General features: G+C 40.7%; 1 protein-coding gene across 1 annotated transcript; it reads left to right on the top strand.

Moving 5' to 3' along the window:
• Positions 1-3,107: 3,107 nt before the first annotated feature.
• bmp4 (bone morphogenetic protein 4) lies at positions 3,108-13,471 on the top strand. The gene is made up of 4 exons (XM_085256855.1): positions 3,108-3,244; positions 7,068-7,190; positions 7,835-8,199; positions 11,978-13,471. Exons 3-4 carry the CDS (start codon positions 7,842-7,844, stop codon positions 12,829-12,831), a joined length of 1,212 nt encoding a protein of 403 aa, XP_085112981.1. The 5' UTR covers positions 3,108-3,244; positions 7,068-7,190; positions 7,835-7,841; the 3' UTR covers positions 12,832-13,471.
• Positions 13,472-14,309: the final 838 nt, after the last annotated feature.

Here is a 14,309-nt window from a genome sequence, read left to right as displayed (position 1 = left end):
CTTTCAGTCCACTTTAGGGTGACTTGTGGTGTATTTTGGATTTTAAAAAATCTCACCTTTAATGTAAAAGGATCACAAAGAATATAGTAGAATATTTTTTAAAGTTTGAATATATGTGTGTTCATACCCATACGATGAGTATGAGTAAAAAATATTCTACATAGTAATAATAATAATAATAATAATAAAGATCTTAGAGCTTTACTGAGACAACTGTTTTTTAATCATCTAAAAAAAATGAAATCCACTCTCATGCAGGCAAATAACATACTTTACATCTATCATATCTGACAGGTGACGTGTGCTTGAACTGTTTAACTTTTCTTTTTTCACTGGTACAGGATGGATTGAGTTTTATCTTATCTGTCCAAAATAAATTGCGCCATAATTCAGGTTTTGTTTTTATTTTTTTCCGCTTGTTTGTGTTTACTTCACTAGTTTGAAGCTTATCTTCTGTTTAAAACTTGCAATACAAAGTCATGCTGGTGTAATCTTGTTTTGATGGATGAGACAACCACAGGTTACGTACATCACCCTGATGCAGCCTTATACGTCTTTGTATCTTTTGACCTCACAGAAACATCCTGTCCATTGTTAATTCACCTAAAAACACCGAGAGGATTATTATGTTGGAATTTCCACCCGCACATTAAATAAACTGTCGAGAAGGAAACACACTCTTTTTGTTGGTTTGTCTTTTTTTTTTTTTTTTTTTTTTGCTTTAATTAATCATAAAACCTAAAGTCAAATAGGACTGAATCTCTGAATGGCAATCAACATGATGAAGAGGGCTTAAGGACTTGAGAGGAACCAGTTTAATAGTGAAAACATCTCTAAAAGGGCAATCTGTAAGATTATTCGTTTAAAAACTAATAAAAAAAAGTAAAGAATTTAAAGCTATTAACAATATGGAAAAGATGTTTGTGTTGCATTACAGACATTGTATCAGCACGGACTCATGTCATTCCACAATGCAACTTTTAACTCAAGATGTGATATAATGTACCATCCAGTATTTACTTAGTCTATCATGAGAGAGGGAATTATTAGTGTGTATTATTCTGACATGCTGTCAATCTTAATGTAAGACAGGAAGTGAATCAGAAAACTGGATTAATGTGAAAGCCATCCAGCTATAAAGTCTGTTTTAGCCTAGCACCACTTACTGCACACAAGCTTGCTCACGTAATTCTGATTTCTATGCTGTGGTAGTACTTGTTGATAGAAGACTGGATGCTCTCCATGCACCTTAGAAATCAAAGAAATCGAAAATAAGGAGGCAGAATAGCACTCCTAAATATCCAGAGTGACCGCAGTGGATTTTTTTTGTAAAACAATACAACAACCCCTTCCTAATTCTACCATGCACAGCTTTACAAAGCAGTTTTACAGTCTAAAACTCATCCTGCACCAATGTGTGATACACAGTACATCACATGCAATTTTAACAATACTGCAACTCAGTGGGGAACCACAACCAAATGAATGCAGGTGAATCTTTTTTTTTTTTAACAACAGGAAGTTTTAAGTTACATTATACAAAGAATAATACAGTAACTGTAGTACTGTAGTAAAACTGAAACTGCACGACCTATCTGACACTCATCTATGCATTCTAACTCTTGCCAACCCTACAAACCTGTAATATTAAATATAGACTCTTGGGCACTGGTGTGATTATTCAAGCTGTTAAATCTTCAGTTAAAAGTGGTTAAATATGGATCAAAAAAGAAAAAAAGAAAAAAAAAAACAGGAAAGAAAAAAAAGCTCTAAGTCTGACGAAAAATAAATGAGCAAGGTCTCATCAAAAAGACAAAATGCACATGTATACAGTGCATAATGCTGGAAGACTAAAATCTGGGAAAGAACAAGTGGAGATAATATTTATTAAGACTGCAAACAAACTAAAACAAATCTGTAATGTTTCTGGCACATTTTAAATGCTTTTTAAACATATACAGGAGCAGAAACGTTTTAGTCATAACACGGGGAAACGGATTTTTATCTTTTTAAGCAGCGGTTCGCCAAACGGAATCCTTCAAGGAATAATTTCAGTCATACTTTAAAAAAAACAGGACTGAAAAGAACATTATGGCTGAATTTAGATCTTTTTTAGTACGTGGTATTAATTGTGATTATCTGCTTTATTAATATCATTTTCTTTATCACCGTTCCACATCCGTAGTTCTAAAACGACAGTCATTTTAAAATCATTCAGACAGATGGCCCACTGTGGGGTTAGGCAGTGACTGAAATGTTACACAAGTACATAACACGGTGATACCAGTCATATAAAATGTCTATATGTTAAATGAACCCTCTACTAAGTTTAAAGAGCAGTCATGAAGTTCCGTGAAACCCCTCATCAAAAGCACTATCGAAACATGGATCCACGGCATGCGATCGTGGAATAATTTCAAATGACGATAACAATAAGAAGTGCAAGAGGCAGAAAAGCTATTTTGTAAAGTTGTACATTAGTGGGAACACATCGCTTATATCGGGGAAGCCAATCACTTTGAATACATTTCATAAATTTTGATGAAGGATTAAAGAAAAAGCCTTTAACCAATAAAAATGTACGCACGTGGCCACGTGTATATATATATTTTTTTAATAATTAAATATGCATAGCATTTTTAAAGTAGACCAGTTGTTTACATCTGCAGGTACGCAAGGCGTTTATTTATTTATTTATTTTAGGTTAGGTCACTAACACGTTGCATATGGAGACTTACCGGGCATTTGACCCGCTGGGCGTTATTTAAAGACAAAATGCAAAGTTTCACATAGTGAAAAGGGGGGAAAAGCGCAGTGAGTTGTCTTTATTTAAAGTGGAGGAGGAGGAGGAGGAGAGAAGGGGGGGTTATCCAAGGTGTTTGAGACAGATGAGGGAGGTGGGGGTCGTGGAGGAAGGAGGAGGCAGAGAGGGTAAATTGGGCGGACACATAAAAACTGCAAGGGGCCATAGATGCTGGATCATTTGAAAGCCTGCCGTCCTGCGCGCCGATCGCCCTAGTGAGCCGCACTGGAGACGAATAAGAAGCCCCGCTGCAGAGCCCGAGCGCCGGCCTTCACTCCTCTTGTCCGTTCTGAGGTGTCGCTAAAGGATTAATGAGCCAAAAAGGCGCATAATTTCTCCTTTAAGGCACATTTCGGCTTTTTTTCGGCGTTACGCCTGGACTGCCTTACACCTTCCCTTTCATATTCACTTCATTCGAGGATACCTGTACCTCTACTGATGGTAAGCGCTCACCAAACGACACATTTAGACTACACACATCAAAGAGTCAACAGCGAAACTTAAAAAAAAACAACAACAACAACAGCAACAACATACAGACACACACATCTTTGAGCAAGAGAGGCTCTGGCTGAAGTGTTGTTACTTTAAGTTTGGGTCTCTCCTTTGTGCGCATTTAAGCGACTCCGCTGAGAGTTTAAACACCGTTCCGGGATAAATGCGCGAGAATAAATGGGCATAAAAAACACTCACAGCGCGCGGAACTCATTCAAAAACCGATATAAAAGTGCATTTTGGAACGAATGGCGCTGTGATCATGGCCAAACAAGTAACAGGTTATTGTGCCCGAGACTTGAGCCGATGACAAATCAAGATGAGGTCATGTCCAAACACAGCGTCAGATTTTGCTGTTCTGTTTTTTTATGTCTTTCATTGAAATCGCCAGCGTTGCGCACGTGTATGCATTTTATAATCCAGTTTAACACTGATTAAACATCTGTAACTGCTTCTTGTCATCCAAGTATGAAGGCTCGTATGAACGATGGAGGTTGACAGATCAGAGATGAGCGATAATGAAAATAAGTTGGGGGGTTTCTCGCAAAAGATGAAGTTCATTTCATTTTACCGCACGGGTTTTGAACAATAATTGACGCATAATTGCGCCAGGTGACCGAGCTGATGTCCAGTAATGACATAATGCTTGCGAAAACATGAAATGCTAATACATTACAGCTGCAGAGTCTTGCAGATGTGAGTCCGGTTTGTTGTCCACTCACGTGTTTTTCATCTGTTTGCAACAAGTCGTTGTAAAGATAAATCCTGTCATTTAATCCGGTAAAACTGCAGCAGGGAAAATTGCGGCCTGCGGACGCCCGGTCTCCTTGGCACTCAGTTTAGTTTGCAACTCAAATTCATCTCGTGAACTGCAGAGGAGCAGAATGGCCAAATAAATTAATTTTAGAATTACTTTTACACACACACACACACACACACACACACACACACACACACACACACACACACACACACACACACACACATATATATATTATATATAAAGAAGTCACATGTCACTTCTGGTGATGGCTTTAATTTTTTTCGGTCATTTTCCTTGTCAGCCTCCGTCTGATTGTTCTGGGTTTTCCGTTATTAACGCACAATTAACAACACACTTTTTTTTTAATTTAAAAGAAAAAACGTGCCATTGACACTTTCCCCTTTATTTTTCAATAAAAGGAAAAAAACCCGACAGGATACATCAAAAAATCCCACACACCTCATCTTTTCCCTCAGACTTTTTGCCTTTCGTTTATAATGCCAGAGAAACATCATTGTATGTTGTAATTTCGAGCTTGAGAAATTTAAAAAATATCCCAACCTGCACATAAAATATAGAATTTTCTTAGGCTGACTGGTTAAATATTATTATTTAGCTTTGTTAATTTGGTTACTACAAAGCAAAAAAAAAAAAGACAAGAAAAAAAAAGAAAAAGTGTTTGACATTTGGGGTTGTGTGTGTGTGTGTGTGTTTTCTTTACCTATTGCTCATTCCAAGAACATGGCATTATTTTGGGACTACCATTCAAAGACATAAATGTCTTCTAATTATACAGGCAGCAACCGGAATTAAGCATAGACATTGCCACTGATCAATCAATAAGTAGAACCCTGTGACTAAAATGATAAAATCACTGTTCCACAGTGACCTGTTGCTCTCCTCCCTCTCTCCCTCCCTCATTCCCATCCTCCCTCCCACCATCACTGTCAAATTCCTCAGGAAACACATCTGAAGAGCCATGTGCATAGTCTGATCACATTATCTCTGGTCAGAGAGAGACAGAGAGAGAGAGAGAGAGAACGAATGAGAGAGGCCAAGGGGGATCAAGCAAAGCCAAGGGCAGTTTGACTGCTGCAGCCTAATTGCAGCCTGGTCTGCAACGGTTGCTGCAAAATGTATTTCTGTCACTTAGTGGAAAGCTTTTCTGTGTGTCCAGCTTTGTTTTATAATCTCATGTTGTTTTCGTTTGTTTGATTGAGAGGGCAATAAATGACTGCACGTTTATGATGAGTGCAGAGGTGTGGGTGGCGATTTTTTTGCTGCTGTTGTTGTTTTTTTAAGAATTTGGTGTAAAACTATTTCTTATCGCTCTTGGTGAAAACAGGCCAGTAAACACGAGCACACTGGCTTGAGAGACACAGAGCTGAGTGTTACTCCCTGTCTGCCTTACATCTTCTTTCATCATCATCACACCATTTTGAGTGTCTGTCTGTTTTAGCCTGCAGCTTTGTCAGTGGCTGGTTACAGTTACAAGATGTTCTGTATGGTCAGTGTTTTTGAGTGCTATGAATCCCTGTAATCATGGGAGAGGCCCTCTCTGTACAATGAACGTTTGTTGTCAGAGATGTACACACACAGACTCTCTCACACACACACATTTATCCCCTCACCCCATGGGTAATAGAGCTGATCATGTTCTGAATCCTCCTCACTCTTTTTGCTGCAGTTCTCACGAACATGCAAATGGTGGCACACACTTATGCGGACACGCACGTCAATGCATGCGCTGCGTTTTGCAGTCGTGCGCGCGCACACTGCATGTCACCCTCTCTTCTTGCACAGTGGATCTTGTGTCATGACCGAGAAAAGGAGGGTCAAACCGAGGTCAAAGTCTAATACCGTTAGGGAAATAGATCCTAGATTGCATGTATAGTGAGGCATGCAGGAGGCAAGTTAATCACATAGATATGAAGCCAGGCATGCTAGCAAGCTGAAAAACACAAACTGTATGTGACACACGCACACACACGCAGATAGAGTGTGAGCTAATATGCTTCCTCACTGTGCAGTAATTCTTGGTTGTGCTCCAGTGGAACAAGATCCAAATGATGACCGAAGCCTTGTGTCACTTTGGAGTGTTTGTTCCATGATGCTGTTGTTGTGGTCACTTAAAATTCAGTAACCTTGTTAGTGCGATTCAGCAGCACTTAACACTTCAAATGAGGTGTACAAACTGAATCATTTGATCCATGTTGTTCTTGTTAAACCTGCCTGTTAAAGCTCTGACTTTTCCCTTTTTGGAAAGTGGTTCTTTTTTGTGTGTGGAAGTGTTATATATATATTTTTAAATTAGTCTTCTAGAAGCACATTCTGCTCAGTATATCATGCGTACATCAGTGGTGAATGTACTACTGTATGTACAGTGTTATCAAAGTAGAGAAGTCCTGCCATCAGAGTCACAACCCATGCGAGCTCTAAAATGGAAGAGAAGCTCTTCTAAGAAGAATCTGTTTAGTTCCTTGTCTAAAATAGGTCAACTCAGTCGCTTGGAGGGGTAAAGGCTGAGTGGGTTTTCAGTTTTAGTAAACCAACAGCCCTCTTATCTTGAATAAAGAGTTTGCTAATTGTGATCAGACTTGTTTTGTGCTCTGTGGGTTCTGACGTTTTTCTGTTGAACCTGGCGCTAATCAGATTTTTAGCTTGTCATTAATGTAAAGTAGGAAGCTGCTTTTCAAATGGGTGTCTCTGAAATAGATGTAAGCATTGAATAAGTTGTATTTTCTTACCAAGGTGGGTGTCAAGCATTAGGTATCTGCTGTCTGTGTTGTAGCACATGCCTACTTACATTCCACTTACAGCAAATAGCTAGCTTACCCACCAGCCAAAATGATAAGCCTTAAAGAGACACTGGGTCTCTCTCTCACCAATAAACACACACATACACAAGCTCCTGTGCTACTCTTTGAAGAAATGCCATGTAACAACCTCAAGTGTTTGCAAGTGTCAGTTCACAATATCCCTGTGTTTTTTGCCTTCATCTTTCAGGAACAGGGTCACTTCAAAGTTCTCCTGCAGCCACCCAACGCCACCTGACATTTCCTAGAAGAACGGGTCCATTGCCTGCTCCCAACAAACATGGACTGTTTCCCCATGCTTTATTTTCTGTCGGTAAGTAAGTGGGCCATGCCATTTAAATTTGCGGCATGTGACACGCTGCTAAATCTTGCATCTCCCTTCTCTCTGTCTGCTGACTCACTCATTTATGTGGCGTCTATCCAGACTTGGACTGAAGGTCCCTAAGGGGTGTTGGGCGAGCCACGTGCCTGAGGAAGAGCTTTTTCTTATAAGTGTGTGGCACAATGTCCCAGGTTTGGGCCATGGTTTGTTTGAGCAGAATGTCTTAAGACCGAGACTTTTTATCAAGTTAAGAATTTGCTTAGACCCCAGGGCTGCCTCTTTTATTTGTCTAATTATAGTGGAAGAGACAAGGAGGAAGGGAGATAGTGGGGAGGAATGGCCCTGAGATTCCATTCAAAAAAAAAAAAAGATGGGTTCTTGAGCTAGCTGTTTACCTTTGGAGGATAAAGATAAACTCTAAATGGTCTATCTGATCGGAGACTACTTTACTGTAAACAAGGCAGACTGGACTATTGAAACTAATTAGTCTGCCTTTAGTGGGAACATTTATACAAGAGAAAATAATGGTGTTTTGGATGGAGGGTAAGACAAATCTTATAGCTGCCTTTATATCTGCTCTATTTAGCCCTTTTTTTAATCATTTATCTTCCTGTTCCATCTGCTGCTCTCACCAGAGACATCATGATTCCTGGTAATCGAATGCTGATGGTCATTTTAATATGCCAAGTCCTGCTGGGAGAGAGCAACCATGCTAGTCTGATACCTGAAGAAGGAAAAAAGAAAGTACCTGGCCTGCAGGGTCGTTCGGCCGCTCAAAGCCATGAACTGTTGCGGGACTTTGAGGCCACACTGCTGCATATGTTCGGCCTCAAAAGGCGGCCGCGGCCCAGTCGTTCAGCCACTGTGCCCCGCTACCTGCTGGACCTTTATCGGCTACAGTCGGGTGAGGCTGAGGAGGCCGGAGCGCACGACATTGCTTTTGAGTACCCAGAAAGGTCAGCCAGTCGGGCCAACACTGTGAGGGGCTTCCACCATGAAGGTAAGCAAACACATGAACCCCAGAAAAACAATTTTAAGGAGCACAAAACTGAAAGAAGGAATGTCATTAGTAGGAGGAGAGATGATAAATACAAGTGTCAGCACACAAACCATTACACCACTCTTACAGCAAGGTCGCTGTTGCCAAGCATTCCAATAGTTTTGGTGGTAATGCAGTGCGCTGGCATGGGTGAGGTTTGCTTAGTATTCGGGGTTTTAAAAAAAGCACATTTCCGACATCCCTTGAAACATGATTGTAAGAGTGCTCCACCCATCTCACCATAACCAAGGAATCTAAGGATGTGGTCACCAAACACTGTCTACAGAGGGGCAAAAAAAAAATCTGCTAGACAAGCTCTCAAGAGCCTAATTTGACAAAGCTCTGTGTGTTTGGTTAGCAGCTGAAGTAAAAGCATACCTCCATATTACTGACTTACACTTCTCACCCCACCCAGGAGAACACGGCTTTAAAAAGCCCGTTCTTGGACGGGAATTGTAGTGTGCTCCTCTCTCATGTCTCCAGTTTATATGGAGGGCTCTTTTAGAAGGACCTTCTTCAACGTACAATTATCTTTAATGCTACTCTGCAGACTTCTAAATAAAGCCCCTACTGCCAACAATGTGGGTGCTGAGAGCAGATGCTCGCAACTCTTTGGCGAGATGGAAAAATGGCCTCAAAAAGCTGGTGTGATAGACAGCGTGGAACATTAGAAGGGTTTCTGTTTATTGTGACTGATCCGTTTTAGTATCAAATGCAGAGGTTTCTCTGGGCTTGGAGAAAGTCCAGTTTGAGTGATCTGTGAAACGTAAGCTTAGTTTGAAAAGATAATGTGTTTGGAAAAGAAAGAAAATGATGTATCACTGTTAGTCAGCAAGGAACTCAATTGTACCATGGATAACTGAGAAAACTGGGAATAATTTATGGATAGAGAGGGGAGTGAGGAAGGAGGGATGAGTCAGCCTTGCCAGACGTGTTGCTAAGGTAGCGCACGGCCACATGAACTCAAATGGTAGCGTAGCAAGGCTAGCAAGAAAAGGAAGCGCACCACCGCTAGTACAGGAACTTCTGCATATGATGCAATGTGAACACGCGCACATGTGTGCTTGTGCATCGGTTTCTACTCCTCTACAAGCATTTACCCTTCTTCTGATTTACTAAACTATGTTAATAATATGCTCTGAAGCCTTAAGAGTGGCAGTTCTCGCTTTCATGGCAGCGCCATTGTGTGATGGTATGACTCAGTTAAATGATCTGTCCAAAACATAGGGAGGCACTGCAGCCTGCAGCAGATGGATGATTATGTGAAGAGACATGTTTATAGGCAGGTTAAACTGTGTAACCTCTAACCTTGAATTCAGATGGCACGTTTATTGACTGGGTCTAATTGATGGCATCTCTTTGTTTTACATAAGTTACGAAGTGTGTTAGTGCCCACTTCAAATCTGATTTGGTTGAGGATTTGAATACGCACCGCGTCTTCTCGCAACACCTCCTTTCCCACCGGCTTCAGATAAATGAGATTCTCCTGTACTGTCTGACTCCTTAATGATTATTCATGATGAAAATGATAAATGTCTTAAGTGAATAAACTGCAGAGCTAATCAAAAACACAGCAGGTTTTAATAATGAGAACCACCTGGGTAAGATTAGGGCCTGGGTGTGAAATAACAGGGGTGGATTGAGCAGGAAAATAGTAGACACAACATTCCTTTCCCCAACAATGATGATCTTGCCAGAAATCTGCAGACTGTGCGTGGAATAGGGAGCCTCCACTGTGTTTATACTGTAGCTGTGGTACGTTAATCACCACCCTCCTTGTAATGCATGTTTCAGCAAAGTGCTCAGAGAAAGGCATTGAAAGAAGGGCAGGATAATCCTTAAAGATAGATAAGAAAACACGGACGATATACATTTATATTCTTGAATACCCTGGAGGCCTTTCAAAGTAAACATATTTCCAGTGTACAAAATGATATCTTTATACAAAGAAATGATTTTATATCTAATCATTTTTAAGAAAGCATACAATGCTTGCACAGTATACAAAAAAAAACTGAGTGCACCCCTGTTCAAAATCCTTTAAATGTGATGAGTCAAAATAATTCCAAAAAATCCTAAATAATACAGCTGAAGTACAATACACACCTGTGATCACTGATAAACCTAATACCCGAAACAAAAAATGAGTATACTTGTGATTTCCAATTAGGCTGCATGTATTTACTGTCTGTTTGAGCCTCTATATGAAAAAAGAATTGCCAGAAGAATTAAAAAAATATGATTGTGAGACTTCACAAACACACTTAAACGTTCGTAATTAGGGGCTATAAACCACCGCTACAGCCACAGTGCCCACCTCCTAAAATGACACCAGGGACAGAGAGCTGCTTGCACAATCTAGCATCAGACTTGTCCAGAGAAATGATGCATGCCAGTAAAAAACAAAAAAAGAACAAAACAACAACCTTGCTGGCTCTCCAGCACAGATCTGCAAGACTGAACTTGGTGCATATCGCAGTGATGATTTTGGGAGTATATTATTTGGTTAGATAAATCCAGGATAAACAATTTCTGGAGAAATTGCATTGTAATTGCTGAAAGTTGCTGCAGCCCTTCTGCACACGCATCCAGCAACAGGCTGGGATCAGAACAAACCGTTCAACCCTGTGGTTAGTGGACAATCTTACTTTACCGCCTGAGCCATGGCAGCCACAAAGATATTCACCAGAGTTCTTCATGTTTAACTTTCTCTGAGTTTGCTGCACAGAGTGCCATTAAAAGAAAAACACATAAGATGCTTAAGGCATACTAATATTGATCAGTCATTTAAACTGCAGTCGGCATAAACCTGAAAAAGCAAAGACAAAAAACTACAATGCACTGCTATCCTGCAGGTCTCACTCTCCATCCTAAGTGCGTTCCCAACAGATAAGCACAGCACTTTCCGCTGAGTAATATTTAACTGACACGTCAAACCCTTTTGTTAAACGTGAAAGCCTTTTCTAACCCATTCATCTCCGACATACTACCACTGTTATCACTGCTGTCTTCATACAACGTTACCTTACCTGAGCAGGTTAGAAAGATGTGACTCGCCAAACTCTGCTATCACATCCTTTGACTCTCAGGGATTCCTCGTAGGTTTAGTAGTGACACTAAACAACAAAGATCCACCAAACAAAATCACCAAAAACATTGAAAGACTGATGTGGTGGGAACCAAACTCGGAAATCTTTGCACCCTAAAGTGACACTTTGATGCCACATGCGCTTTTCAAAGAGCTGTCAAGGTGCCTCACTCTTTAACTTTACAACTTCGCATTTTGTTGAAGAACCTGCATTTGTCTGAAGAAAAATCGCATTCTGTCTGCTTATTGTGGTTACTTTGCAGAAAGATGCTGGAAAAGTGCTGCCTACCCTAGCTTCAAAACCTAGTAACATTCATTTCATCCTGTCACTGGCAACTGGCAACTGGCAATAACAGGATTATGCTAGAACTCACTGATACTGATATAAATATTACAGAAAAAGTATAAAATGTAAATCTTGGTAGTCAAACATGTAGTGACTTTTGATAACATATAAAAGTAAACATTCTGCTGTTTAACTGAGGAAATGAGTGTAAACTTGTGCAATTTTGAATCAGGATATTGCACATATTTTGTACCCTTGCTATTTTTGCCCTTGCTCAGGATGTATAAGTCTATTTTACATAGTCTCAAAATTATTGAGTTTCTTAGTTAAGCTTGCAGTAAATTTTTTTTTTTGCTGTATTTCAGAGCACATGGAGCAGCTACATGAGCTGGATGACAGAGGACCCATGCCCATTCGTTTTATGTTTAACCTCAGCAGCATCCCAGAGGACGAGCTTCTGTCTTCCGCAGAACTGAGGCTCTACCGTCATCAGATTGATGAGGCCATTGCTGATGCCATCTCAGACGACCAGGCACTTCACCGAATAAATGTGTACGAGGTGCTCAAAGCCCCCCGACCCGGGCAGCTTATCACACAGCTACTGGATACGCGGCTCGTGCGCCACAACGCGTCGCGCTGGGAGAGCTTTGACGTCAGCCCCGCCGTGCTGCGCTGGGCTCGTGAACGACTTCCCAATTACGGGCTGGCTGTGGAGGTTCTGCACCTCAACCAGACTCCACGCCACCAGGGCCGACACGTTCGCATTAGCCGCTCGCTGCACCAAGAGCCCGGTGAAGACTGGGAGCAGCTACGCCCCCTCCTGGTAACCTTTGGTCACGACGGAAAGGGTCATCCGCTGACTCGCCGGACCAAGCGCAGCCCGAGACAGCGGGGCCGTAAACGCAACCGCAACTGCCGGCGCCATGCGCTGTACGTGGACTTCAGCGATGTAGGCTGGAATGACTGGATAGTGGCGCCTCCTGGTTACCAGGCCTATTACTGCCACGGGGAATGCCCCTTTCCTCTGGCAGATCATCTGAATTCAACCAACCACGCCATTGTTCAGACACTGGTGAACTCTGTGAACAACAATATTCCCAAGGCCTGCTGTGTGCCAACAGAGCTCAGCGCGATCTCCATGCTCTACCTAGATGAACATGACAAGGTGGTCCTTAAAAACTACCAGGAAATGGTAGTGGAGGGCTGCGGCTGCCGCTAACGCACAGACGTACTAAAGTGTGGGCTTGGACTGCGGCACTGAAAAAAGCAACACGGGCGCTAACAAATCGGAAGGTCTTTACTCCCAAAAATGTTCACTTGGACCCTTATTTATAACTTTTATGAGATGTATGTTTGTCTCACTTTTTTTCTTTGACTATATCATATATTTTGACAAAATATATATTTATATCTACATATTAAAAATAAATAAATAAAAATAAATCCTTATTTTAAACATAAAAAAGCTGTACAACTTTTCATAATGTACATTAGATTGTATAAGGTTTTGTTTGTTTGTTTGTTTTGTTTTGTTGAAAAATAGTAAAAACTCTAAAAAGTAAAGTTTATTTACTGGTAATATTTATTGCTTTCATATTATATATAGAAAAAAATAAACAAAAATATGAATTGCTTCCAGTAACACATTCAGTAATATCAAATGATGCATCCTTTGTGTATTTGCATAAATTAGAGCACTGAGTGAATTTGTTACAATGGTGAATTGTATTGGCTTTAATTAAGACGTTCGACATCAATCTGATTATTTTGAAAAGGCCCTCAAAACAAAATCATAAAGGTAAAAACGTCATTGTAAAGTATATGTAATAGAAACAAAAAGGAGTTAATAAAAACTACAATCTGACCTTAAATCTCCCATTACTTTTGTAATTTGGATTTAAACATGAGGCTGAAATTTCTCCCCGTGGCACGTTAATTGCGGTGTAATCACTTTTTACTAAAACAAAAGAGACGAGCACAGAAATCTCTCTGTTTTGTCTTTGCCAAATAAAAGAATGTTTGGCTTGTTATCTGGTATCTCGCCAGCTTTCAATGGATTGCAGCTCATCAAAGGAAGAGCAAAAACCAGCAGAAAAACTGCTTCTGCATCTTTTTAAAACAACATAGGAAGTTTTTTGTTGTTGTTTTGTTTTCTGAGAAGCAGTATGCCATTTAACAGGACATAGGAGATTAGGGTTAGGGCCTTATTGTTCTCAAATTTCACTTTAATGTCAATTAGGCTAACATGTGGTGGTTGGATACTTGCTAATCCAATTGCAGTCGAGATGGGTTGTTCAGACCAACTGCGTGAGAGTGATTCTATTGTTCCTGACATCCCCACATTGGGGGCATGATTGTGGCTGATGCGTCCTGCCCTCATACAAGGCGGCTGAGTCCTCAGAAGAATCAAAGGTTAGACACTCTGTCTCCTGCCTTTGTCTTCAGCGGCTCATGCCGGCAGAGCAAAGACGCCTGTCTCCAACCTGTGCCCCATCACACAAAAGGCTTCTACATCACTTATTTACAAGCTGACAGCTGTCCCAAATTATGTGATAATGTTTAGGGAGAGCGTCTCCTTTGAACTGTTGGGGGGACGTTGGCTGTGCATTGTTGCCTAGACGGCGTCCTGTACATATTCGTCTCCGGCAAACCACTGCGCATTGTTTAAATGCCTAAAGAACAGTATAATTACATTTA

This window comes from Mchenga conophoros, linkage group LG19, assembly GCF_057382185.1.
Source record: "Mchenga conophoros isolate Kocher_MC1m ecotype Shallow Benthic linkage group LG19, M_conophoros_male_GT1.1, whole genome shotgun sequence".
NCBI lineage: Eukaryota > Metazoa > Chordata > Actinopteri > Cichliformes > Cichlidae > Mchenga > Mchenga conophoros.
This window is presented reverse-complemented; position numbering and strand designations above follow the sequence as displayed.